Below are 27,932 nucleotides of genomic sequence, written 5' to 3' on the forward strand. Positions count from 1 at the left end.
ACCTAATTCATCCACACACACAAAAAGAAAATGAATTTTGCAGGCTGGATAGATAGTCGTATCCACACCTCCAGAGCTAATGCACCGGGATTAAACTCACCGTCTTCATACAGCTTTTTTCGAGTCATGCTTTTGTCAAGTGAGCCATCCAAGAAGCCCTTTCCAATTTCTGACCAGATCTGAAACAAGGGCAGATGAATCACATTATCTTTCCAAGTCTTATTAAGCATCTTGTCTTAAATGAGTCTCCCCGGAAAAATAAAAATTAGGGCTTTAGTTCTATACAGTGGTACCTCTGGTTAAGAACTTAATTCGTTCCAGAGGTCCGTTCTTAACCTGAAACTGTTCTTAACCTGAAGCACCACTTTAACTAATGGGGCCTCCAGCTGCCGCCGTGCCGCCAGAGCATGATTTCTGTTCTCATCCTGAAGCAAAGTTCTTAATCCAAGGTACTATTTCTGGGTTAGCAGAGTCTGTAACCTGAAGCATCTGTAACTCGAGGTACCACTGTAATTGTAATAAGAGACTGGCTTTCACTGGCCCGAATCCTAAAACAAAACGTAAGGAATTTCACTGAATAAAAGGTTTCCCCAACCACATGCTTCACCAAGAGCTCCTCATTTCCCTTAGCTATGGTTTCTGGGGGTGGTAAAAACTAAAGGGACCCCTGACCATTAGGTCCAGTCGCGGACAACTCTGGGGTTGCGGCGCTCTTCTCGCTTTACTGGCCGAGGGATCCGGCGTACAGCTTCCGGGTCATGTGGCCAGCATGACTAAGCCGCTTCTGGCGAACCAGAGCAGTGCACAGAAACACCGTTTACCTTCCCGCCAGAGTGGTACCTATTTATCTACTTGCACTATGATGTTCTTTCGAACTGCTAGGTTGCCAGGAGCAGGGACCGAAAAATGGGAGCTCACCCCGTCTTGGGGATTCGAACCGCCGACCTTCTGATTTGCAAGTCCTAGGCTCTCTGGTTTGACCCACAGCGCCACCCGCGTCCCTTCTGGGGGTGGAAGGGTGCTTTTTTTGCAGGAAACTGCGGGTTTGGGTGGGAAACTTTTCTTCCATGAACTTCCTTATGTCAACTGACCTTAGGATCCAAGCCAACGTGCCTTAGGTGTAGATTGACGACTACTGCATTAGAGCGGTACTTCCAAGGAGGAAGGCTTACGCAGCAGTTGCTGGCACAGCTGGAGGCAGGGCTCCATTAATAGAAAGTGGGCAGATCAATCCCTCGGGATAAATCACACCGAATGGCTGAAACAGAGCCAGGATGCTCCTTCCAACAAATGATCGGCTACAAAACTCAGCAATACAGGACTTGGGATCATGGCAACAGAAATTACAACTACGGTGGTACCTTGGTTCTCAAACGCCTTGGAACCTAAACACTGCAAACCCGGAAGTAAGTGTTCCGGTGTGGAAGTCTTTTTCAGAAGCCGTTTTGAGTGTTGCACTTCTGATTTGAGTACCACACTTCTGTTTTGAGTGTTACGCTGAGGTCTGTTTTTGTTATTTACCGTATTTTTCACTCTATAAGACGCTCCAGACCACAAGACGCACCTAATTTTTGGAGGAGGAAAACAAGACAAAAAATTTTCTGAATCTCAGAAGCCAGAACAGCAAGAGGGATCGCTGCACAGCGAAAGCAGCAATCCCTCTTGCAGTTCTGGCTTCTGGGATAGCTGCACAGCCTGCATTCGCTCCATTAGACGCACACACATTTCCCCTTACTTTTTAGGAGGGGAAAAGTGAGTCTTATAGAGCAAAAAATACGGTATTTTGCGGTTTTGTGTCTCTTTTTTTGTTTTTGTGACTGCATGGAACCCAGTTCAGCTACTGATTGTGTGACTGCAGTACATTATTCATTGCTTTCATTTTATCCATCAATGGTCTCGTTAGATAGTAAAATTCAGGTTAAATTGCTGTTTTAGGGGTTGCTTTGAAAAGTCTGGAACGGATTAATCCATCTTGCATTACTTTCTATGGGAAAGCGCACCTTGGTTTTGAGACGCTTTGGCTTTGGAACGGATTTCCGGAACGGATTAAGTTTGAGAACCAAAGTACCACTGTACTTGTGAGATTATATTTATTTATGAGCAAAAGGCATCATCAGATCCAGGGCAATGAGAACGTCAGGGTGCAAAAAAGCTCATTTTCAAATCCATGCTCGCTTAGGAAGCTGGCCGAGTGGCTATGGGCAAATGTCTCCACGAGGGGTTCACCGTTTCGTTTTGTCAAAGTTGGCGGTGGGCAGAAATCTGCCCCTCCTCTCCACGCAAGCCTATCGCTCTGGACACCTTGGGCATCAAAAACATCAGTCCCCATCTTTCCTCTGGAGTTGGAGGCAAAGGCTGGGGCTCGGTTTGGCGTCACAAAGCCTTGCAAGACCAAGAAAAGGTCCGCCACAGCCTTCATCTCTAGCTGGTGGGAGCAGTGCCCGATTTACGTACAGTGGTACCTCGGGTTAAGTACTTAATTCGTTCCGGAGGTCCGTTCTTAACCTGATACTGTTCATAACCTGAAGCACCACTTTAGCTAATGGGGCCTCCTGCTGCCGCCGCGCCGCCAAAGCACGAGACTCTAATGAGTTTGAGCAAGCTATCTGCTGTGTGTGTGTGTTTTAAAAAGGGGGAATGTTAACTCTGCTGATTTTGTTGAACTTGTAAAGACAAGTTGGGATAGGGTATCTTAGACAATATATCCTCCCCCGCATCCCTAAACATTCCCACAGGTCTTTAACACCTCTGCTAAGTTCCTTTAAGGCTGGCACAACTGCAGGGACAATATTCACTCACATCCCAGCCCCAGACTAGAGAGGAAGACTGGGGTTCCTGTTGCCCCCCCTTGCCAGAGGGCAATTAAAACCCACCCCATGAAGAATCCCCAGAATCCTAGCCTCTCTCACAGGTTTGTTGTAGTGAAGGTAATACTCCACCCCAGTGACTTCCCCAGAAAGGAGCAATGGTTAGAGCCACTCTGGAGAGCGACACGGCATTCTCTGAGCTGTCTGCTAACAGAGGAATGAATTTACGAAACTGATTGCTGTGGGATTCTCCCAGCCAAACCCACAGAAGGGAAACCCAAGCAAACAGTCCACTACAGGCATAGGCAAACTCGGCCCTCCAGATGTTTTGGGACTACAACTCCCATGATCCTTAGCTAACAAGACCAGTGGTCAGGGATGGTAGGAATTGTAGTCTCAAAACATCTGAAGGGCCGAGTTTGCCTATGCCAGCTCCAATAATTCCCAGAGATGGTCTCTCTGCAAGAGATTGTGCCTAAACCAGGGTGGATTTGATTTAAATCACAATTTAAATCACATGTCAGTAGGACTTGAATTAAATCTTTTTTTACAGAAAGACTCATTCTTGCTGGTATCATCTTAATATTTACCATCAGACGAAACTTTCATTTTTGGAATAATAAATTTTCAGAGTAGTTTTTACAGTTATATAAAAAATTACTGATTTGGTTATACTATTAGAAATACATAGTTATGAAATTATTGTGAGGTTTAATAAGTTAATTGTTTATATTTGGACAACTTTGCTGATGTACTTAATTGGAAGGAGAAAAGCAATCATTTCCTTAAAAACAATTTAAACAATTTAGCTAAAACAATAATATTATAGCATATAATGATGTGGTTAAACTTTTTTTTTAAAAAAAGGACTTAAGCCTGAGTTTTAACACACATGAAAAACTTTAAACAAATCCTTATTTCCTGATGAATAGCCTTTGGTCTATAATGTTACTTAAATAGAAAACTATATTTAGAAAGATTTTTCTTCCAATGGCATTTTATTTTAAAAATCCGATGTAAATTTAAAAAAATCCGATTTAATTTTTTTTAAATCCGATTTTAAATTTTTTTTAATCAGCGATTTTTATCCACTCTGGGCTAAACTGTTTTAGGCTAAATGTGCCCGGGAATCAAAAAGTGCAGGGATTGCAAGACAAACAGAAGCAAGAGCTTGAGAAATAACATTTCTTTCTCTCCCCTTCCAGACGCTTACCGCATCGTGGTTCTTACGGAACCGGATCACTTCCTGGTCATCCTCGAACCTGCCGCCCATTGCGGCTTGAGTGACGGCCTTCATCGAAAAGCCAAGCATGTGCTGACTGAGGGGCACATGTTGAGATTCGGGGAAGGACAGCCATTTTGCAAGAAGCTCCTCTGACAGCTTGAAGAAAAAAGAGAGATCCTGTATCAAACCCATTGCTTTGCCAGCCCCAAGTTACTTTGAGAACGAACTAAGGTAAAGGAAGCATTTGTTACTTATCTTGTCCCAACGGCTATCGATATTTCATTTTGCTTTTAATTTGTTAGACCGCCTTTCTATATAACGATATGCAAGGCAGTTTGCAAGCTGAAGAAACAACAAAGATCGCACACCTTTTAACAATCTGATCCAATACAAAAATGCCACAATATACCGTATTTTTCACTCCATAAGACGCATTTTTTCTTCCTAAAAAGTAAGGGAGAATGTCTGTGCGTCTTATGGGGCGGATGCGTGGTCCCTGGAGCCGAATTGCTCAGGGGCAAAAAGCAGCTCATGCCTTTTTTTTCTTTTTTTGAAAGAGGGAAGTGGGTTTTGAAACAAAGCCGCTGGTTGTTTGCGGGGAGAGAGATAAGGGACGCTAGAGATAAAGCTGGCTGACCTGGGAGGGGGGAGGTAAAGATAGCAAACTTGCAAAGGGGGGAAACAGGAAGACTAAAGCAATAAGGAGAGAAATTGGAAGAAAAGGAGGAGCAAAAAACTGCTCCAGCTAAGGAAAGGACACTAAGGCAAACAAGAGGGAAGGGAGTGTTGAAAGGAAACAGCTGATTGGTGGGATCGGAAGAGAGATTGGAAGGGACGCTAGCGGAGGCTGCCTGGGACGGGGGAAGTAAAAGCCCACGAAGGAGGAAAACAAGAAAAAAAATATTCTGAATGAAACAGTGGATGTATCATTTTTGTGGTTCACGCTGTGGCCACATACATGTGATCTGATGGTGAATTTGGGGTGACCCAATGTAAAAATCCTGAGGATCCGTGGGCTTTTACTCCCCCCCCCCCCGGCTGCTCCCTCCAAGAAAGAAGTCCATGTGGATGCCAACTCACCTGGGGGCTTCCACATCTCAGAGCACAGATGGGACTCCGGGCCAAGACAATGCTTTGCAAAGTTTAAAGAATGTAAGATGGAAGTAAACGGGCAAGATTTAACTGGGGAGGAAGCAAGCAGATTTCTGCATGCTAATGATGAAAGATTTAGCAACAGCAATATTAGGAAAAGCAGAGAAATCACCTTGCCAACAAAGGTCCGTATAGTGAAAGCTTTGGTTGGAAGTGTATGGAAGTGAGAGCTGGACCATAAAGAAGGCTGATCGCCGAAGAATTTATGCTTTTGAATTGTGCTGGAGGAGACTCCTGAGAGTCCCATGGACTGCAAAAAGATCAAACCCATCCATTCTTAAGGAAATCAGCCCTGAGTGCTCACTGGAAGGACAGATCCTGAAGCTTAGACTCCAATACTTTGGCCACCTCATGAGAAGAGAAGACTCCCTGAAAAAGACCCTGAAGTTGGGAAGGATGGAGGGCACAAGGAGAAGGGGACGGCAGAGGACGAGATGGTTGGACAGTGTTCTTGAAGCTACCAGAATGAGTTTGACCAAACCGCGGGAGGCAGTGGAAGACAGGAGTGCCTGGCGTGCTCTGGTCCATGGGGTCACAAAGAGTCGGACACGACTAAACGACTAAACAACAACAACCCTAATAACTTGGCTTCTCTTTACGTCCATCACCTTGCCGGTGCCTCAAAAGGGACTTGCCTTGCTCAGACAGACACCCACCCACCCACCTACATTGCTACCAAACAACGCAGTGAGCCCTCAAGACTAGGCGATTCACCTTCTGAATGGCTGAGAAGTTATTCTGCAGACACTTGGTCACTCCATTTTCATAGAGCTTCTTCCTCAAGCAGCTCTCGCCAGCATCTCCACCAAGGCCGGACTGGTACCGCAACAAGGACTTCAGCATCGTTTCGAAGGGATCCGCTAGGCAGAGGGAGAGAAAATCCAACAGAAATCCCTGTGACGTCCCCAAAAAGAGCAGTATTCAGTGACTCGTGGGTCCGTCAAAACATTTAACGGAGAGCAGTTTCTACTTCTCTCACTTCCTTGCCAAAAAATAGGGCAGAGTTTGTACCTACCAATGCTCCTCATAGAGCAGATCGCGGTGGCCAACGCGGTGCCCTTAATATGTTGCCAAACTACAACTCCCACCATCCCTCTCCAATGGTCATGGGCATAGCCAAGGGGAGGGCAGGGTGGGGCAGCTGCCACCCCCCAAAAAAAATCAATACAAAACAATAAAAATACATAGCTAACTGAAGTTCTGCCCCACCCCCCCAACAAAAATGCTGGCTAGACCCATGCCAATGGCCATGCTGTTTAGGGCTGATGGGGAAAACCCCACATTAGCTACCCCTGGAATAGATTTATGGATGACTAACCTTTCCTGCTGGGACTCTTGTCTTTGGGGACGTGCAGGCCTTTTTTAATGACACGGGTGGCGCTGTGGGTTAAACCATAGATCCTAGGACTTGCCGATCAGAAGGTCGGCGGTTCGAATCCCCACGACGGGGTGAGCTCCCGTTGCTCGGTCCCTGCTCCTGCCAACCTAGCACGTCGAAAGCACGTCAAAGTGCAAGTAGATAAACAGGTACCGCTCCGGCGGGAAGGTAAACGGCGTTTCCATGTGCTGCTCTGGTTCGCCAGAAGCGGCTTAGTCCTGCTGGCCACATGACCCGGAAGCTGAACACCGGCTCCCTCGGTCACAACTGGACCTAATGGTCAGGGGTCCCTTCGCCTTTTTAACCTTTCCTGCAACAAGGTGCCTTCCATACAATTCTAGCCCTGCCCCTCCATTTTAGTTCCCGAGACACACTTTAAGAAACTACCAAGGGGTCCCCTTTGAAAGAGTTTTTCAATCATGAGAGATAAATTAGAAGCCAGCAGAGCAGTTAGGAGCGCTGCGGCAGAATCCACTTATTATGCAAGCCACCTTGCTGGCAGGCGATATCCCCTGCCCAGCACTGCCAAAAACTCCAAGCCATCTGTTGTTCAATTCAATTAGGAAAAAATGCAGCGGGCACTCTCTGCAGAGACCCCTCCTTGCCATATTCCTGGGTTTTTACCGCACGTAAAAGGCACCTCCGCATTATTACGACCGTGGCAGGAAACACCGGAGGGAACGCACTGAGGAATGTGTGCAGAAGCATTTCAAAATGCTCGTACGCATGGGCCTGTCGTGGATAACAGTGTGCCCCCTGAAAAGGTCTCCATAAATATCCCTTCAAAAATCAAGTCCTAAATGTTTGCTATTCCCGTTTGGGTTCTGTCCACGCCAGCTCAGCCTTTCCAACCCTGAAACCCCCCCCCCCCGATCATTTTACTGATGCCCAGACTGGGCACCCACCCTCTGCCACGTTCTGAAGAGGAAAAGTGCAAAAAGCCTCTGTTTGCAAGCAAGCAAGGTGCCTTTTCTCCCCATTCATGCGGAAAGAGGCACGCCCCCAGCCATTTTGTGGTCTGGTATCTTTTTCCGTCCTTTCAGATGTGGCAGCCATTTGGTGTTACGCCACACAGACGCCATGGCAGCCATTTTGTTAACGGCGCCCACGGCACTCTCTCCAAATTTGAAACAGGCCCCCTGTCGTCGTCAGGTATTTTGTGTTTTTCTCCTTGTGTTTTTAGGTCACAAACCTTCCCGCAGTCTTCAGATGAAGGCCGGTATGCAAATTTAATAAATAACAACAACCACCATAACCCTGGGGTTGCTTGTCAGAAATGCACATTGCAATACGCAGGAAACTGTTTTACGGAGCTTAAAACAATTTCTGTTTGAACCAATTGTATTAGTTTTGACTGGAAAAGCATAAAAGCAAAAACAAAACAAAGTAGACTGAGAGTCCAAAGAGGAATGTTTCGTGTTAGGTCACAAATTGCTTGTAATTCTTGTGTCTTCAAATACCGTATTTTTCGCCCTATAGGACGCACTTTTTCCCCTCCAAAAATGAAGGAGAAATCTGGATGCGTCCTATGGGGCGAATGCAGGCTTTCGCTGAAGTTTGGAGAGTGAAAGGGGTCGGTGCGCACCGACCCCTCTCGCTCTCCAGGCTTCAGGAAGACATCCGCAGCCTAGGCAACCCTGCTGGAGTTCCTGAACGGCTGTCTAGGCTGTGGATAGCAGCCTGCTTCCCGGAGCGTCGGGTGCCCTGAAAGCAGAGCGCCCGGCGCTTCGGGAACACATCCACAGCCTAGGCAGCCCTGCGGGAGTTCCCCGTAGGGCTCCCCATGCTGCGGATAGCAGCCTGCCGCCTGGCGGGCAAGGCGCCCTGAAGCAGAGCGCCCCTCGCGCCGGGCAGACATCCGCAGCGTGGGGAGCCCTGCAGGAGTTCCCCGCAGGGCTCCCCACGCTGCGGATAGCGGCCTGCCGCCCGGTGGGCGGGCCGCCCTGAAGCAGGGCGCCCCTCGCGCCAGGCAGATATCGGCCAGCCCCACAAGCTCAGGGGACAGCAGGGAGGCGCAGCGCCACCATCCCGCTGTCCCTCGACCTGGTTCGGTTTCCCCGACCTGCTTTTGGGGGGGAAATAAAGGGAAACATTTTTTCCTTTATTTCCCCCCAAAAAAACTAGGTGCGTCCTATGGGACGGAGCGTCCTATGGGACGAAAAATACGGTATCCAGTCTCCCTTGCGTAGCCATTCTTAATTATAGTTATTATTATTATTACAGTGGTACCTCAGGTTAAGTACTTAATTCGTTCCGGAGGTCTGTACTTAACCTGAAACTGTTCTTAACCTGAAGCACCACTTTAGCTAATGGGGCCTCCTGCTGCTGCTGCGCCGCCGGAGCATAACTTCTGTTCTCATCCTGAAGCAAAGTTCTTAACCTGAGGTAATATTTCTGGGTTAGCGGAGTCCTTAACCTAAAGAGTATGTAACCTGAAGTGTATGTAACCCGAGCTACCACTGTATTTATTGAATTTATACCCGGAGGTCTCAGGGCAGTTATAGTGCCATGCAATCCACATCTAACTTATTTTCCTTTCATACCCCTGTGAGGGGCAACAACAACACCAAGGTCACCTCAGGGTGGGCGTTCTGGCTGGGCAAGGACTGAACTCCATGCCACCTCAACCCGAACACATGCCTTTCCGCACTTAATTTCGTGCATTAGATTTCACAGCTCCCAATTTAATCCTCACAACTATCCTGTGAGGTAGGTTAGGCAGAAGAAGTGTCTCATTGGTCATCCAATGAGCTTCACGGTGGCTTGAACACCACACCACTCGGCTGTGCCAAATTCAGCGGGATATTATGGATTCGCAGAAGCCGCCTCGGCTTTTGTTTGACGTCTGTGATGCCCTGCTTTTGATGCCTCTGGCGGTTCCCTCCCTGCGAGACGTGAAGCTACAGGGAACTGGGCACGGGGCCTACTCAGTAGTGGCACCCTCCCTGAAGAACGCCCTCCCATCAGATGTCAAGGAGATAAACAACTACAGTGGTACCTCGGGTTAAGTACTTAATTCGTTCCGGAGGTCCGTTCTTAACCTGAAACTGTTCTTAACCTGAAGCACCACTTTAGCTAATGGGGCCTCCCGCTGCTGCCGGAGCACGATTTCTGTTCTCATCCTGAAGCAAAGTTCTTAACCCGAGGTACTATTTCTGGGTTAGTGGAGTCTGTAACCTGAAGCGTATGTAACCCAAGGTACCACTGTATTTGACTTTTAGAAGACATCAGGGAAGTTTTTTAATGGCTGATGCTTTACTGCAGGGGTAGGCAACCTGAGGCCCGTGGGCCGGATGCGGCCCAATCGCCTTCTCAATCCAGCCCCCGGATGGTCCAGGAATCAGCGTGTTTTTACATGAGGAGAATGTGTCCTTTTATTTAAAATACATCTCTGAGTTATTTATGGGGCATAGGAATTTGTTCATTCCCCCCCCCCCAAAAAAATATAGTCCGCCACACCACATACTCTGAGGGACGGTGGATCGGCCCACGGCTGAAAAAGGTTGCTGGCCCCTGCTTTACCGTGTTTTTAATATTTTGCTGAGAGCCGCCCATCAGCAAAAGTGCCCCCAAATGCCACACAACGAGTTTAATACTTTTTTTAAAAAAGTGAACCCAGTACAGTGGTCCCTCAGGTTACATACGCTTCAGGTTACATACGCTTCAGGTTACAGACTCTGCTAACCCAGAAATAGTACCTCGGGTTAAGAACTTTGCTTCAGGCTGAGAACAGAAATCGTGCTCCGGTGGCGCGGCAGCAGCGGGAGGCCCCACTAGCTAAAGTGGTGCTTCAAGTTAAGAACAGTTTCAGGTTAAGAACGGACCTCCAGAACGAATTAAGTACTTAACCCAAGGTACCACTGTAATACATATGACCGTCCAAAGATCCCTTAAGGCCATGAAGTCAACCGGTTTTTGTTAGGCATTGGGTGTCCAGCTGTCCAGAAACCATTTTTAAGTGTTACTAAACACGTGCCTAACAATGGGTAAATAAATAAAAAAATCGCCTCCAAACTATCTCTTTGGCAAACAGGCTTGCCCAAGGAAGCCCCTAACCTTCATTTGCACCTGAAAGGAAAAGGGGTGAGCAGAGACTTGGTTAAATATCACGCTCTTCTAAGGCAAGGAGCTTTTCAAAAAGCATCAGGAGAAATTTAAGTAGTTGTCAGAGTCAAGTAAACTGCAGCCTCTGGGTTCAAACATCTCTTCTCAACGTTGCCCCACCAAATTTCAGCAGGGAAGACTGGAGTAAGTTTTGAACAGCTCCCTCACACACACAGAGATCACTGGCGGCTTTGAGTTCTTGCACTATGAAACGGGCCGCCACTCTCAAAAGCTTAAAGGTAAAGGACCCCTGACAGCTAAGTACAGTCACGGACGACTCTGGGGTTGCGGCACTCATCTCGCTTTACTGGCCGAGGGAGCTGACGTTTGTCTGCAGATAGTTTTTCCGGGTCATGTGGCCAGCATGACTAAGCTGCTTCTGGCAAAACCAGAGCAGCGCACGGAAACGTCGTTTACCTTCCCGCCGGAGCGGTACCTATTTATCTACTTGCACTGGTGTGCTTTCAAACTGCTAGGTTGGCAGGAGCTGGGACCGAACAACGGGAGCTCACCCCATCGCGGGGATTCGAACCACCGACCTTCTGATCAGTAAGCCCAAGGCTCAGTGGTTTAAACCACAGCGCCACCCGCATCCTGCCTCAAAAGCTTATCCCACAATAAATGCGGTCATTTCTACGGTTCAAACCCAACTCGTTTTTTTGTAAACACCCAGAAGGAAGAGCACTCACAGGTCTTGTTGGGGTTGATGTGCTGTTTGAGGAGATCCATGGACCCAAGACTAATCACAAGACGCCGTCCAAACCAGAAAGAGACCACAGGGCCATATTTCTCATGGAGATTCACCTGGAACTCATGCAAACTACCGCTAGCGATGATATCTGGGAGGTTTCCATCTCTGGAACGAAGAAAGGACAGAGATGACCGCCGGGTGGTAGGGCAACTCAATTTTACTCCACTGAAATTAATGAACAGCTTGGTCAATTGAATATCACCCATACAATTTGCCATCAAAATTCTGAACATGCAAAGATATAGGGGGTCCCATTAGAACCCTTCACTGCCCAAGTCGCCATTATTGTCTGTGCCATGGACACCTTTGCTATGGTAGGCATGTTGCAGTTGGTGACAAACCTATAGCACTTGAAGACCTGCTGGAGTTCCATGCGCTCCATCCAGAGATCTCCACTTCTGAATGCTCCTGGTGGAGCCACTGGGCACAGCAAAGAGTATGCTTTGCTGCCAATGGGGTGCCCAGGGATGTGACAGACCTCATGAACCCTTGGGCAAGAGTAGCAGCAGCAGCAGCAGCAGCAGCAGCAGTAGTAGTAGTAATTTATTTATACCCTGTCCATCTGGCTGCGTTTCCCCAGCCACTCTGGACGGCTCCCAACAGAATATTAAAAATACAATAAAAAACCAGACATTAAAAACTTCCCTAAACAGGGCTGCCTTCAGGTGTCTTCTAAAAGTCAGGTAGTTGTTTATTTCCTTGACATCTGATGGGAGGGCGTTCCACTACCGAGAAGGCCCTCTGTCTGGTTCCTCGCAATGAGGGAACTGCCAGAAGGCCCTCGGTGCTGGACCTCAGTGTCCAGACTGAACGATGGGGGTGGAGACGCTCCTTCAGGTATACTGGGCCGAGGCCAGTTAGGGCTTTAAAGGTGAGCACCAACACTTTGAATTGTGCTCAGAAACGTTCTGGGAGCCAATGTAAGTATTTCAGGAGCGGTGTTATATGGTCCTGGCGGCTGCTCCCAGTCACCAGTCTAGCTGCCGCATTCTGGATTAGTTGTACAGTGGTACCTTGGGTTACATACACTTTGGTTACATACACTTCAGGTTACAGACTACGCTAACACAGAAATAGCACCTCGGGTTAAGAACTTTGCTTCAGGATGAAAACAGAAATCGTGCTCTGGCGGTGCGGCAGCAGCAGGAGGCCCCATTAGCTAAAGTGGTGCTTCAGGTTAAGAACAGTTTCAGGTTAAGAACGGACCTCTGGAACGAATTAAGTACTTAACCCGAGGTACCACTGTAGTTTCCAGGTTACCTTCAAAGGTAGCCCCACGTAGAGCGCATTGCAGTAGTCAAAGCGGAAGATAACCAGAGCATGCACCACTCTGGCGAGACGGTCCGTGGGCAGGTAGGGTCTCAGCCTGCCTACCAGATGGAGCTGATAAACAGCTGCCCTGGACGCAGAATTGACCTGCGGCTTCGTGTTCAGCTGTGAGTCCAAAACGACTCCCAGGCTGCGCACCTGGTCCTTCAGAGGTACAGTTACCCTGTAGCAACTTCCCCCATCAGCAGCTCCCAAGAAAGACCAGAACACCCCCCCCCCGGCCCCCGTTTGTGCACAAGAAGAAGAAGAAGAAGAGTTTGGATATGATATCCCGCCTTTCGCTCCCTTTAAGGAGTCTCAAAGCGGCTCACATTCTCCTTTCCCTTCCTCCCCCACAACAAACACCCTGTGAGGTGAGTGGGGCTGAGAGACTTCAAAGAAGTGTGACTGGCCCAAGGTCACCCAGCAGCTGCATGTGGAGGAGCGGAGACGCGAACCCGGTTCCCCAGATTACGAGACTACCGCTCTTAACCACTACACCACACTGGCTTCAAAATATTACTCCTCTGTGCACGGAGGGAAAAAGATTCACACCCTTGATCAAGCGTGGAAAACCTGCAGCTTGCCAAGTTTTGCTGGACTACAACTCCCATCAGCCTTGATCAGCTTGCCCAATGGTCAGGGACGATGTGAGTTGTAGCACAGCAACATCTGGAGACACGATTTCCCGTCGCTGCCCCAATCGAACATGTAAGAAGCTACTTACTTTTCATCCGTTGGAGTCATCCCTGGGATACCCGAAGCCTGTCTGGAAGACTAAGGAAGGAAAGGAGCAATAATCATAACCACAATCCACGGTTGATGGAATTCAGTCACGTAAACGGAGGCTTGAATGGAATATCAAGATTATGTGCTGCACATTAGTACAGATGTACTAAGCGAGACCATTATAAAGCAGCAGTGGATATCTAAAAGTAGAATCATAGAATCATAGAGTTGGAAGAGACCACAAGGGCCATCGAGTCCAACCCCCTGCCAAGCAGGAAACACCATCAGAGCACTCCTGACATATGGTTGTCAAGCCTCTGCTTAAAGACCTCCAAAGTAGGAGACTCCACCACACTCCTTGGCAGCAAATTCCACTGTCAAACAGCTCTTACTGTCAGGAAGTTCTTCCTAATGTTTAGGTGGAATCTTCTTTCTTGTAGTTTGGATCCATTGCTCCGTGTCCGCTTCTCTGGAGCAGCAGAAAACAACCTTTCTCCCTCCTCTATGTGACATCCTTTTATATATTTGAACATGACTATCATATCACCCCTTAACCTCCTCTTCTCCAGGCTAAACATGCCCAGCTCCCTTAGCCGTTCCTCATAAGGCATCGTTTCCAGGCCTTTGACCATTTTGGTTGCCCTCCTCTGGACACGTTCCAGTTTGTCAGTGTCCTTCTTGAACTGGTATTTCCCCCCCTCCCCAAGTTTGAAATGCTCAAAGGGCAGAAAGATAGATCAACTCAAGATATCAAACGGCAGCACATTCCCAGGGGTTTGAGGCAGCAGTCTTTCCTGACCTGACCCTGAAAAAAGCGGGACCCTTTGTATGTGAAACGTGATCCGAGTTCGAATCAGGGCAACCCCCGCCAGTCAGAGTAGAACTGGCTTGCTAGGAAGATGGTGGGCTCCTTTGCGAAGGGCTGTGATCCTCAACACACTCGCAAGGGAGCAGGCCTCCTTGCATCCAACCTCTGAATAAACAACTATTAAGACCGTGTTGTCAGCCAGCAAACTTGCACACCTGTACTAAGTGGAAAGCCCCACCGACTTTAGCGAGGGCCTTACTTCCGTTAAACGTGCAGAACATCAGGTCGCACATCTGCAGCCATGGCTCATAGCAAAGGATAAACTACCTGGACACTGAGGTCCAGTGCCGAGGGCCTTCTGGCGGTTCCCTCCCTGCGAGAAGCCAAGTTACAGGGAACCAGGCAGAGGGCCTTCTCGGTAGTGGCACCCGCCCTGTGGAACTCCCTCACATCAGATGTCAAGGAACTAAGCAGCTATCTGACTTTTAGAAGACATCTGAAGGCAGCCCTGTTTAGGGAAGCTTTTAATGTTTAACAAACTACTGTATTTTAATACTTTGTTGGAAGCCGCCCAGAGTGGCTGGGGAAACCCAGGCAGATGGGTGGGGTATAAATAAATTATTATTATTATTATTATTATTATTATTATTATTATTATTATTATTATTATTATCTACTGGAAAGTTGCTCCTGAAGTTTAGCCCCCTCCTCATCGAAAGGACCACCTTGCTTTCATCCCTTGTGGCTTCTGCCCTGCTCTCCTGGAAAGCAAGTCTAACCCCAGAGGAGTCACAGCTGCACGTGTACACACTACGCCAGAATTTCGGATCTCCATCTGTTTTGGAGAACTACAACCCCCATCATCCTTGGCAAGCTGCAACAGCGGTCAGGGACGATGGGAACTGTAGTCCCCACTTTGCAAAAACGCCTTTAAAGCATATTGGAGGCGCGTCCCCTCCCTCAAAGGATTCTGGGTCCCGTAGTCTGTTCCGAGTTGCCGTAGAGCTGGAATTTCTCTGCGAGGGGTCAAGTCAAAGCTGTCAACTTTCAGATTTGAAAATAAGGGATCAGCAGACTCGAAAATAAGGGATCAGCAGCCTCACCCATCCCGGGGGCAGTCTATGGGATATCTAACAATCTGGGATAGCAGCGGGAAGCAGTGCTGGAATAAGGGAATTTCCCGCAAAAAAAAAAAGGGGAAGGTTGACAGCTATGGGTCAAGTGCTGCAGCCAGAATCGTTGGAGGGGAAGAACTTTGGACTTACTTCCGAGTAGCCCAACTCCCTGCAATGCAGGAATCTCCGCTAGAGTAATATCTGCTTGTGCTGTTTCCGAGCACAATTCATGGTGCTGGTGCTGACCTTTAAAGCTCTAAACGGCCTCGGTCCTGTATACCTGAAGGAGCATCTCCACCCCCATCGTTCTGCCCGGACGCTGAGGTCCAGCGCTGAGGGCCTTCTGGCGGTTCCCTCATTGCGAGAAGTGAGGTTACAGGGAACCAGACAGAGGGCCTTCTCGGTGGTGGCGCCCACCCTGTGGAACACCCTCCCTTCAGATGTGAAGGAAATAAGCAGCTATCCTATCTTTAGAAGACATCTGAAGGCAGCCCTGTTTAGGGAAGTTTTTAATATTTAATGCTGTATTGTTTTTAACACTCGATTGGAAGCCGCCCAGAGTGGCTGGGGAAACTCAGCCAGATGGGCGGAGTATAAATATATTATTATTATTATTATTATTATTATTATTATTATTATTATTATTATTATTATTATTAAAAAACACCTTACCTCCGGTGCAGGCTCACCCGGAACTAGGTGCCACTAACTAAACCCAAAGTCGGGACTCCCTCCCCAGTAAAACCATGAGCGCTGCGGGGGACGCGCCGCCTGCTTCCGCGCGGGCACTTTCTCCCGGCGCCCCAAGATTCTAGAACCCCTTTGATCTCCCCTTTGATCTCCCGGCGCGCGCGGTGCAGCCTTTACCGGGTAGAGGTAAAGCACGGCCCCCACCAGGACCAGCAGGAAAGTGACGGCGAAGATAGCGAAGTCCAGCATGGCAGCAGCAGCGATTCCTCGCCCGAGTTTGGGTGGCAGCAGGGCGGAGATCCGAGCAACGGGAGAGGCGAGAGCAATCGAGCTATCGGCTGTGCGAGGAAGGCGGGGAGGGGGGCGGGACTTTTCCTTGAAACGCCCGTGCACACGCACACCCCCAACCTGGCTGATGGAGGTCCAGTCCCAGCTGCGCCCAAGGGTGCGTTTTGCAGCGCCTCTCCGAGCGCAGCTGCTGCAGCGACTGGTCTGGCGTCCTTACGCTTTCCGGGAAGAAAAGCGGTGCATTTGCACTGTTTGCACTTTTTTGCACTGTTGCTTTTCCCCCTCCCTTAGGCTTTGGGTTACAAAGCATTCCTGAAGCCCTCGATCCCCTCGAAGCTGCAAGGACGGCTGCAGCAAAATTCATTGGTAAATATTGGTCAATATTAATTGCCTCGCCGACGGTTTTTGTTTTTTTCCTACGCAGCTTGCTCCGCTGCCCTCCGGTACAAAAAGTCTTGCAGCGGTTGCTTATGAACCAGAGCTTCGTTTAATATTTTTATTAAATTTTCTGTTTTACAGTTTCAGATAGACGCTTTGTATCCTTGAGATATCAGTGACTTCCCTTCTTCTCTTTCCATGGTTCGTTTTGCATATCTTGTATCCCTGCATGTTTTACAGAAACTATACCAATCGGTTTTCCATTATTAAAGGTAAAGGGACCCCTGACCATTAGGTCCAGTCGTGACCAACTCTGGGGTTGCGGCACTCATCTTGCTTTATTGGCTGAGGGAGCCGGCGTACAGCTTCCGGGTCATGTGGCCAGCATGACTAAGCCGCTTCTGGCGAACCAGAGCAGCGCACGGAAACGCCGTTTACCTTCCCCGGAGCGGTACCTATTTATCTACCGTATTTTTCGCTCTATAACACGCACCCGACCATAACACGCACGTAGTTTTTAGAGGAGGAAAATCTGTAGGCATGCCACCTGTAGGCATTCCCTCCATAACACGCACAGACATTTCCCCTTACTTTTTAGGAGGAAAAAAGTGAGTGTTATGGTGCAAAAAATACGGTACTTGCACTTTGACATGCTTTCAAACTGCTAGGTTGGCAGGAGCAGGGACCAAACAATGGGAGCTCACCCCGTCGCAGGGATTCGAACCTCCGTCCTTCTGATCGGCAAGTCCTAGGCTCTGTGGTTTAGACCACAGCGCCACCCGCTGACAGAAAACTGGAATAAATGTTTATCTCTAAACTATGGTTGCTTGTTACGTTTGGAAACTCAAACCCTCTTTGGGTTCTCGTCTACAGTACCACAAACCAGAGTTTGGTATGTCCAAACAGAACAGGTCTGAGGCTCTTCAGTGATAATATTAGTGAAATAAATAGCTCACTTGATTTATGAACAGGATTGTCCGCTTTTTAAAACGTGTTAATACCATCTGCCTGGGAACTGAGGTGCTCTAAAGAACAAGTGCAGCTCACTGCTGTCGCATAATAATAATAATAATAATAATAATAATAATAATAATAATAATTTATTTATACCCCGCCCATCTGGCTGAGTTTCCCCAGCCACTCTGGGCGGCTTCCAATCAAATGTTAAAAACAATACAGCATTAAATATTAACTTCCCTAAACAGGGCTGTCTTTTAAAAAAAAGATAGCTGCTTATTTCCTTCACATCTGAAGGGAGGGCGTTCCACAGGGCGGGTGCCTCTACTGAGAAGGCCCTCTGTCTGGTTCCCTGTAATCTCACTTCTCGCAATGAGAGAACTGCCAGAAGGCCCTCGGTGCTGGACCTCAGTGGGGGTGGAGACGCACGATAGGGGTGGAGACGCTCCTTCAGGTATACAGGACCGAGGCCGTTTAGGGCTTTAAAGGTCAGCACCAACACTTTGAATTGTGCTCAGAAATGTACTGGGAGCCAATGCAGATCTCTCAGGACTGGTGTTATGTGGTCCTGGCGGCCGCCCCCAGTCACCAGCCTAGCTGCCGCATTCTGGATTAATTGCAGTTTCCAGATCACCTTCAAAGGTAGAGTGCATTGCAGTAGTCCAAGCGGGAGATAACTAGAGCATGCACCACTCTGGCGAGACAGTCCACGGGCAGGTAGGGTCTCAGCCTGCGTACCAGGTGGAGCTGGTAGACAGCTGCCCTGGACACAGAATTAACCTGCGCCTCCATGGACAGCTGTGAGTCCAGAATGACTCCCAGGCTGCACACCTGGCCCTTCAGGGGCACAGTTACCCCATTCAGGACCAGGGAATCCCCCACACCTGCCCGCCCCCGTCCCCCCAAAACAGTACTTCAATCTTGTCAGGATTCAACCTCAATCTGTTAGCCGCCATCCATCATAACAGCTAATGAGGAAATTCACACATTTTTCAAGCGGTTGTTGCATTTGAGCATAAATAGGTGTATGTTTAGCATGGGGAGTTCTGGGCTGCAAACCTGCTTATACCATGGCATTCAGCTTTAGGGGGGTGCAGGTTCCTCCATTCAGAAAATGTTTTCAGCGTCCTGGCCAGGCCTGCGGGTTTTGAGATGCTCAAATGCCTGTTGGGTCTCTGCAACAGCTTCTTGCCCCCCAAGCAATCCACATGGGGCACAATGAGTCTCAAATAGGCCGCCACAAACTTGTGGTAAGAGTTGGTGATCCCCCCCCCCCTTGGAGTCTCAGAGGTGCACAAAACTCAAAAAGCCTCATCTTGAAGAATATGAATAGATTGAATGTGTGGTGTTAATATGCCTTGAAAAATAAACAAATGTTTAATATTTGGAATATTTTGTTGGCCAGGCCAGGTTCAAAAATACATTTCCAGTATAGTACAAAATTCATAGTTGCTAGGTAATTCTTTTTTGTATCACTATTGCAGGAAACTCGGTAGAAAAGGATCCCGCGGTACCATGGAGAACCCAACACACCTCCTGTTTTGGTGAGTAGCGGGTGGCACTGTGGGTTAAACCACAGAGCCTAGGACTTGCAGATCAGAAGGTCGGCGGTTCGAATCCCCGTGAGGGGTGAGCTCCCGTTGCTCGGTCCCTGCTCCTGCCAACCTAGCAGTTTGAAAGCACGTCAAAGTGCAAGTAGATAAATAGGGACCACTCCGGAGGGAAGGTAAACGGCGTTTCCGTGTGCTGCTCTGGTTCACCAGAAGTGGCTAAGTCATGCTGGCCACATGACCCGGAAGCTGTACGCTGGCTCCCTCAGCCAATAAAGCGAGATGAGTGCCGCAACCCCAGAGTCGGTCACGACTGGACCTAATGGTCAGGGGTCTCTTTACCCTTTACCTATGTTTTCAGTCTGGAAGCTATTTCTTCCTCTGTCCAGTTGACCGTTCTTAATAGTTCCCTTAAAATGTACCACAAAGCATATAGATCAGGAGTAGGCAACCTAAGCCGCCCAATGGCCTTCTAAATCCAGCCTGCAGACAGTCTGGCAATCAGCATGTTTTTACATGAGTAGACTGTGTCCTTTTATTTAAAATGGGATGGTGGACCAGCCCCCTGCTGAAAAAGGTTGCTGAATCCTGATATAGATCATTTGAAATGCACATGCTGGGTATGCAATGTTTGTAATTATGGTAAAATCGCCCTTTGTACCCATAGACAGAGCTGGAGAAAATATAAAATGTTGAATGAACAGGGGATAGCAGTCACCTGCTGAACTCAGATCTGGGCGAAAGATGCTGTCCTGTGCTTTGATGACGGGGTGTGTGTGTGTGTGTGTGTGTGTGGAGAGTTAATGTGTGTGGCACTTTAACCATTCACTTCGTTCGTTGCCTCTAAAGGGTTTACGTGAAGGATCACTGCTGCTTGTAGGAGGAGGCAAAAGCTACTTTGCGAGGGAAAGCTGGGTCTTGACTACTGGGGAGGCAAAAATCTCACCTTTTTGCAAGTTCCATGAAAATGGTGTTTGTAGTCCTATAGCCAAGGCCGCTGGCCATCAAATTCTTACATAGATCAGTTCCGGTCTTGTTTTTTTTAAAGGGAGCAGCTACCGTCTTGCAACCCTCCCTCCTTGCAATCTGCCTTGGCGTCTTCTCAGACACACCATGTTGGGACGATGCCATTGTGACTGTCCTGTGGGTCTAAGTTCCTGATCTCTCAGCGCAAGCATTTCTCAAACTTGCCTTCCCCCCCCTCCCACACATCCAATAATTGGGGGATGATGCTTCCACCCATTCCGCGGTTGCATCTTAGATCTTAAACCTGTTTTCTCCTGCTTTGCTCTTATTGCCTTCGCATCCATAGAAGCGTGGTACTTAAGGAAGACTTAGTTGTCCTAATTGTGGGGAGGCAAGCACTTGCATCGTGAGATAATCTCATCGACGATCATTAACCCTGGGGATTTTTTAAATAAAAAGGATAGGACAAAAATCTCTACCTGGAGCACAATTCTCTTTTGTACAACACAGAAACACCGTTTACCTTCTTGCTGCAGTGGTACCTATTTATCTACTTGTGCTGGCGTGCTTTCAAACTGCTAGGTTGGCATGAGCTGGGACAGAGCAATGGGAGCTCACTCCGTCGCGGGGATTCAAATGCATCATGTAAATCAAGGTTCGGCAACCTAAGGCCCATAGGCCACAGGCAGCCCATGGGGGTCCGGCCCATGCACCCCCACTGCCCACTCAGTCGGCTCCCATGCACCGCGCAAAACAGAGCGGGGACCGCCTTCTGTGACGCTGGCCAGCTTCCCATTGGCTGCAGGAAGCTCTTGCAGCCACTGGGAAGCTGTGCACACCTCCTCTGCACAGGAAGGAGCGCCAGAAATAGTGTTTGCACATGCGTGTGTGTGCACTCCGGCGCACCGCAGCATCCGCGGGATCATGAACCGGCCCAAGCCACAAAAACTTTGCCGACCCCCAATGTAAATAAAAGCTTGCTGTTGGCATCTTTCATTGTATCATGAGACTTTGCATGATGGGCATAGCAGCCATGGATATAAAGGTAAACAACCCCGGACGGTAAAGTCAAAGGCGACTATGGACTTTCAGGCCGAGGGAGCCGGTGTATGTCCACAGACAGCTTTCTGGGTCATGTGGCGAAGCATGACTAAACCGCTTCAGGCACACAAAAACGCCGTTTACCTTCCTGCTGCAGTGGTACCTATTTATCTACTTGCGCTGGTGTGCTTTCGAACTGCTAGGTTGGCAGGAGCTGGGACCGGGCAACGGGAGCTCACGCCGTCGCGGGGATTCGAACCGCCAACCTTCTGATCAGCAAGCCCTAGGCTCTGTGGTTTAGACCACAGCGCCACCCACATGACTACAGCTCACATTGGTTGTTGTGTGTTCTTTGGAGCCGAGCCTCAAATCATTTCCCACCAGCATGTAACCAGCGAATTCACATTTGAGGGGTTAAAGCTAGATAGGGAACCAGTAGTGTCCTCCAAGAAACATGCTCAGTCCTAATAGTTATGTACATTCAAGTTTGCCTCGTTCTTCCTTTGGTACAGAGGGAACACCCCCAAGGACTATGACCCTGGAGTGGACTTGAGTTTCCTGTTGACAGAAAGCTCAGGTAAGCTGTAATGTAAATTGAAGAGAAGTCAACTTCCAAGCAGACTCTTGCTTAGCAGAAAAAGAATGGCCTTATCTGGGAAGGAGGGAAAAACCCAGATGCCCAGAAGCCACTGGCACATGATGGCAAGTTACTGCTTCCCACAATGCAACTCTTTACTATCTTGGATAGAAGAAGAAGAGGAAGAGTTTGGATTTGATATCCCGCCTTTCACTCCCTTTTAAGGAGTCTCAAAGCGGCTAACATTCTCCTTTCCCTTCCTCCCCCACAACAAACACTCTGTGAGGTGAGTGAGGCTGAGAGACTTCAGAGAAGTGTGACTAGCCCAAGGTCACCCAGCAGCTGCATGTGGAGGAGCGGGGAAGCGAACCCGGTTCACCAGATTACGAGTCCACCACTCTTAACCACTACACCACACTGGCTTCTTTAGCCTATACTATCCTCCACCAGGGCCAGGGCTTTTTCAGTGATGGCTCCGACCTAGTGGAATGCTCTGTCCCATGAGATTAGGGCCCTGCAGGACTTGATCTCCTTCCGCAGGGCCTGTAAAACAGAGCTATTCCGCCTGGCCTTCAGTTTGAATTAGCCTGATCCTCTATTCCTTTTTCCCTTTCCTCTTCTATGAAGAAACCCTTTCTGGGACCCCACGTTTAAACTCTTCCCTGGTCTCCTTGCTGGCCCTAGTAGGACCAACTTGGCCAGTTAGCCCCAGTGATCATTTGATGTTTACTGACTAGGGTTCCCCCACCCCATGACCCCTGAATTTTTTGAATTTTATTGACATCGATGGTGCATTTATGTTGTATTTTATGCTGTTTTTAAGTCACATTTTAATCAATGTTTTATATTTGCTGTTAGCTGCCCTGAGCCCGGTTTTTAAACCGGGAAGGGCTGGGTATAAATAAAATTATTATTATTATTAAATATAGTTGTGCATTCTTTCACAGCAACTCTCTTATTCTCACATGCTTCCCCCAGTGTGGTGTAGTGGTTAAGAGCGGTAGTCACGTAATCTGGGAAACCAGGTTCGTGTCTCCGCTCCTCCACACGCAGCTGCTGGGTGACCTTGGGCCAGTCACACTTCTATGAAGTCTCTCAGCCCCACTCACCTCACAGAGTGTTTGTTGTGGGGGAGGAAGGGAAAGGAGAATGTTAGCCGCTTTGAGACTCCTGAAGGGGAGTGAAAGGCGGGATATCAAATCCAAACTCTTCTTCTTCTTCTTCTTCACCCACTATCAGCTATTTTGGCTCGAGGAAATGTTCCCATAGCAGAAGTGATAGTTTCTGTGTAGGCTACAGCTCAGCCAGGGCCAAAAATCTTTTTTTTCCAGGCATGTATCGGAACACACAAGGGCTAAAAGTGTGGGTGTGTGCAAGCCATGCATAGATTCGTATCAGATGTGAAGGTATTCCTGGGGTTGGACAGGACACTTCCAGCCATGTTTGCAAGTTGTCGTCTGCCATCCCTGCTGAACAACAGATTGGCTAAAGAGAATTGTTTGCACAGCCCCTGTTTGCATGTGGAGCAAACCTTGCAATCCAGCTGTGGTGCCCATGCAGATGTTTGAATGCAGGCACAGTGCTTTGGGGCAACGAAAAAGGAGAGAGGCTAAACACACGTCCAATTTTATTTAATTGGCTGCAGACCCATTATATACAAACCTAATTTGACAATCAATTTTATGTACAAGTTGAGCAAGCCTTTTAAAAAGGGTTAAATTACAAATCTGTAAATCTTACAAAGTGCAAATTTTAGAACATTTCCCACCATGCTGTACATCAGTTCCGTGTTAGCCAATATACATACATACAGACTTAAAATTATTAAACCTTACCGTCGAAAACACAGTGTATTATTTAACCTTAGAAGCACCCCCCCCAAAAAAGAGGAAAGGTATTGCACAGACTAACAGAAATATTTGCTGTTGTTACACAAGGACTAGTTGAACCTAAATATATCAAAAACACTTCCACCCAAAATCTGAAGGCATTTTTGGCATCAAAAACCCATTTGTAATCACAATTGCACTATCAGAATAATCAGTCTGCGATTATCATTTGCCTGTATATATACATAAGGCTTAGTGTCCTGTTTCTATTTTAATTGTGGTGTTTTAAGCAAGTGCAGAGGCACGTGGTAAATGAATTTTTGTTTTCTGTTTAGAAAAACCGGTTTTAAATAGCAGCACAATCTCCAGGGCAGGTTGCTAATTAACAAAGCTGGGATATTCAAAACTGCCGTTGAGCAGTACAAAAACACCCTCCGTATTCTTTTTCCTTGTAGCATTGCAGTGGGGAAGAACATGCATGTCTGTGGCCAAGCAAGAGGGGATTGGGGAAAGTCAACAACAAAATGGCCTTGCCTCTCGACACCAGATCATTACTTTCCCTACATGCTCTTGCACGGTGCTGCCAGATTTCGGGAAAATGCCATTTTTGCTGCTTTCAAAGCTCTGTTTAGTGTTCTCAAAGTGCAAGACTTTTCGTTGACATGCTAGGAAGTGGCACGAGGAACCTGAATGCTTCTGTACAGGAGTATACAGAGAGGCCAGCAAAGTGTGTGGTTTCCTGGTATGACCCATGCCACTGGGGTAGCACAGGACACAGACCTAGCAGTTACAGCACAGGTGGGGAACCTGAAATCGGACACCCGTCATGTAACCCTAAGACAAACCACGACTACGAGAGAAGATGTTGAAATGGCAGTATTCTCCATAAGAACTGCAGCTGCTTCTCCTAAGGGTAGTACTGCCCTGCCCTTAAGCTAAGCCAGACATACACAAACTCGGCCCTCCAGGTGTTTTGGGACTACAATTCCCATCCTCCCTGACCACTGGTCCTGTTAGCTAGGGATGATGGGAGTTGTAGTCCCAAAAACATCTGGAGGGCTGAGTCTGCCTATGCCTGAGCTAAGCCATGGCTTAGCATCACTTCTGAAACCAGGCTTCCATTCTCCAAATGGAAGCGTAGTTGCAGCCGTGAAAGGACTCAGTCCAAAAGCCCAACTCGGCTGCGGAGAGAAGTTCTACACAAATCGAAGATGGATAAATTTCCATTGACCCACCGCAGCAGCAGCCAACATGGTGCCTTCAAGGCGTTGTCGGACTGCAACTCCCATCACTCCCCAACCATTGGCAACAGTGACCAGGTCTGATGGCAGTGCATCTGGCGATATTGTGAGGCCACCATGTTGGCTTTCCTTCATTATTTTCTTCAAAAGGCAGAAGACTCATAAGTTACTCAGAGTTTTGCTGGGAGGCCTTCCAAATATCACTGGAGAAAGAACAAGCATGTGAACAGTTCCCACAATTTCTCTAGTTTGCTCCCCTGAATTAGTCTTTGTTTACCAGCCTGACATTTCTTTATAGGTTTTTTTTTAAAAAAAAATCCAAAATAACCGTCAACACAATGCCCCCAAACAATACACTGTAGAAACCCACCCGTAACCGCATAATTACTTCACCTAATTAAAAAAAGAAAAGGTGACTCATTCCAGAATATTCATCAATACTCCTTCACTTTTAAATCTTAATGAACCAGTTTCACATTCATAAATGTTTCAACACTTTCAGATTATCTTTGGTATCGCTACAAAAACGACGGCTTTCATTTTAACTTGCTCCCACATGTATAAGCACATTCTCAATTTCAGCCCTGTGTGAAAACTGCTTTAATCCCTGAAATCCCAGTTGATCCCTATAATAAGCAGCAAAGTTATTTCCAATCAGAATTTCTACACACCCGAGCCAGATTTATTAAAACAAACCCACTAAATACTTTTTTTTAAATAACCTTTGTTAAAGAGCACAATACAAGAGCATTGATCCTTTAAATAAATAAATCAGAAGACATGGGGAAACCTGTGGCCTGCAGAGATGTTGCTGGACTAAAAACTCACATCATCCTAGATCTTTGGCCGTGCTGACTGGGGTTGGGAGTTGAACAAAATCTGGCAGGCCAAAGCCTCTTCATCCCTGAAATAAATTACCCAATTTCCAAAGACATCTGCACAAAAGTCAAGGAATAAACTGAAAATTGCTTATATTTCGCATGTAGTTCAACATCTTTCCAACCTGGAAAGAAATCTGAGCAAAGTGATCCACTCACTTCAACCAGTTTTGCACAGTCCGTTGGAGCGTGATAATAAAATAACAACTTATTGACCGGTTCCATAAAAGACCGTGTTTTAAACGATGCTCTTCCAACAAGCAAGTGAGCAAAGCCCTATAACAAGAACAACATCATCACCATCAACAACAGCGTAAGACTTTGCCCTGGAGGTCAAGATTTCCCCATGCAAATTCAGATCTAAAACCAAGGCCTCTGGCTTTAACCATCAAAGAACGCTCTGGAATCCCAAGCAAACAGATCCTTCAGCTCTCACCCAAAACTATGGCGCTCCATGTGTAGGAAACTGTGGCTCCCACTTGGTCCAAATAAATAACGAAAATGCAGGTAGTGCTTAGATTCTCCCATTTACTTCTGCTGTATCTGAAATGTCCTTCGAAAAAGACACAGCCCTGTGCACAACCATCTCTTCCCCATTACCAAAGGATCCGCAACATTAGCACAGCGCTGATCACTTTTGGGAGTGTGCAGGTAGGTTTCAGCCTTGCACAACTCCCCGCTGCTGGAGACAGCATCTCCGCACACCACACTAAGCACTGTTTGCATGCGCTGGACCCGGAATCGCCATCCCTTTGTGTAAAAATATGCTACCGTGCAAAAAGGACTGCAATTGCTGGATCAGGTGCCTAGATATTGCCCGTTTTCTTTTCAGAATGACCCTACCTCTCAAGTTTAATTTCAGAGTAGCAGGCCTGCTCCCCGTGTCTCCCAGGTCCACATTCGTTTTTAACGTACCGACAATCCAACGCACGACATCCAAACTGGACAACGGAGGCACCGCCTGAAGAACAGTTCCCAGCTGATCGATACGATTCTGACGTCAATTGCAGAATTCAACTGAAGGGCACAAGGAAAACTCTCCCCACCCTACAAGCTGAGTCTGAATAATTTTCATTTTTAGATTTCTGGAACTAAGGAAGCTTTGGAGGGGAAAGAAGGAAGCGTGTTTGTCTTATAACGGACAGGAAATTTAGAAGCATTGGTTAAGATCCAAAAGACTGCCGATGTCCTGCTCAGTGTATTAAATTGGATCTTCTGTTTCATTTTTGGGCAACACTCCCTGCTCTCCCAAGGCCAATTTTTAAACAACAAGCTAGTTCACAGAATGGGGCAGCGACAAACCAGCTATGCACATACCCATTTGCTTGTGCACAAGTAAATGAATTTACTGGACCACAACCTATATAAATATATATTATGTTACAGTCAATGTCAGCGGTTTGGTGATGCCGACAGTCACATAACCCAGACAAATTTGGCAAGTGTTCATAAACTTTTATACCAGTGAATGCTGACCTCAGAATATTTGTCCGCATTCACTGGCATGTATGCAAAAGGCTTATAGAAATCAATTTTTCAGATATTCAGCAAACTTACCCATGATTGTCAGCATTAACCTGCGAATGTCAGTTAAGTATCAAACACACACATATATGTACAAACAAACATGTTACACACAAATATACACATATAAACATATGAATGCATACCTATCTCTCACAAACAATTCATTCGCTTAAATAATATCGAATCAGCTTATTTCGTCCAATTCTAACATATTAACACAATTACAAAAATGACAGGTGCTATAGGCTTATTCCCCATATCTGCCTGTGGAAACTGTGCTGTCGCTTCAAACGTAACTGAGCAAGTTGAAAGATACGATTGGAAAATAATCAGAAGATTAAATAAATGTGTGGAATTCCCCAAGAGGAGGCAGGAGCAGAAATCACATGGAATCTTGCGTGTTATATTCAGTCTCTCCTGATGAAATCTGGCTGATACGTTTGCTTGAACCCCACAACTTTCGGGAGAGCTGTCCCACACGCATCTGTTTCGGGTAATTGAGAAAAACAAAAAGAAGGGGAGGGGGCGGATAAGGGGAATAAATTAAATAAAAACTTCAGGAGATTCTGGAAAAGCACAGACAGCACAAGATATAGCGCGCACACACGCACACACACACAAAACAAAACATAA

General features: G+C 47.4%; 2 protein-coding genes and 1 long non-coding RNA gene across 7 annotated transcripts in view; 1 reads left to right on the forward strand and 2 right to left on the reverse strand.

Moving 5' to 3' along the window:
- Positions 1-16,388, reverse strand: part of CYP20A1 (cytochrome P450 family 20 subfamily A member 1) — a 43,511-nt gene extending 27,123 nt beyond the window's left edge. Inside the window, exons 1-6 of the mRNA XM_083474187.1 lie at positions 16,245-16,388; positions 13,453-13,502; positions 11,356-11,522; positions 5,899-6,044; positions 4,021-4,188; positions 101-179 (exon numbers count right to left, since the gene is read on the reverse strand). Of these exons, the coding sequence (XP_083330313.1) occupies positions 101-179; positions 4,021-4,188; positions 5,899-6,044; positions 11,356-11,522; positions 13,453-13,502; positions 16,245-16,316 (682 nt within the window). The 5' untranslated portion in view covers positions 16,317-16,388. The remainder of the gene's footprint in view (positions 1-100; positions 180-4,020; positions 4,189-5,898; positions 6,045-11,355; positions 11,523-13,452; positions 13,503-16,244) is intronic.
- A 134-nt stretch (positions 16,389-16,522) lies between these two features.
- Positions 16,523-22,567, forward strand: LOC310693530. The gene is made up of 3 exons (XR_014519224.1): positions 16,523-16,721; positions 19,175-19,234; positions 21,760-22,567. It is a non-coding gene; the product is annotated as an uncharacterized lncRNA (long non-coding RNA).
- Positions 22,568-23,434: 867 nt separating this feature from the next.
- NBEAL1 (neurobeachin like 1) overlaps positions 23,435-27,932 on the reverse strand; it is a 152,302-nt gene continuing 147,804 nt past the window's right edge. For 3 of the 5 annotated variants that reach the window (XM_083471490.1, XM_083471492.1, XM_083471491.1), the window contains one exon: positions 23,435-27,783. In XM_083471490.1, the coding sequence (XP_083327616.1) occupies positions 27,682-27,783 (102 nt within the window). In that variant the 3' untranslated portion in view covers positions 23,435-27,681. The remainder of the gene's footprint in view (positions 27,784-27,932) is intronic. The other 2 variants (XR_014518537.1, XR_014518538.1) reach the window with 2 other exon arrangements.

The sequence above is a fragment of the Podarcis liolepis genome (genome assembly GCF_965112155.1).
Source record: "Podarcis liolepis genome assembly, chromosome: 1".
NCBI lineage: Eukaryota > Metazoa > Chordata > Lepidosauria > Squamata > Lacertidae > Podarcis > Podarcis liolepis.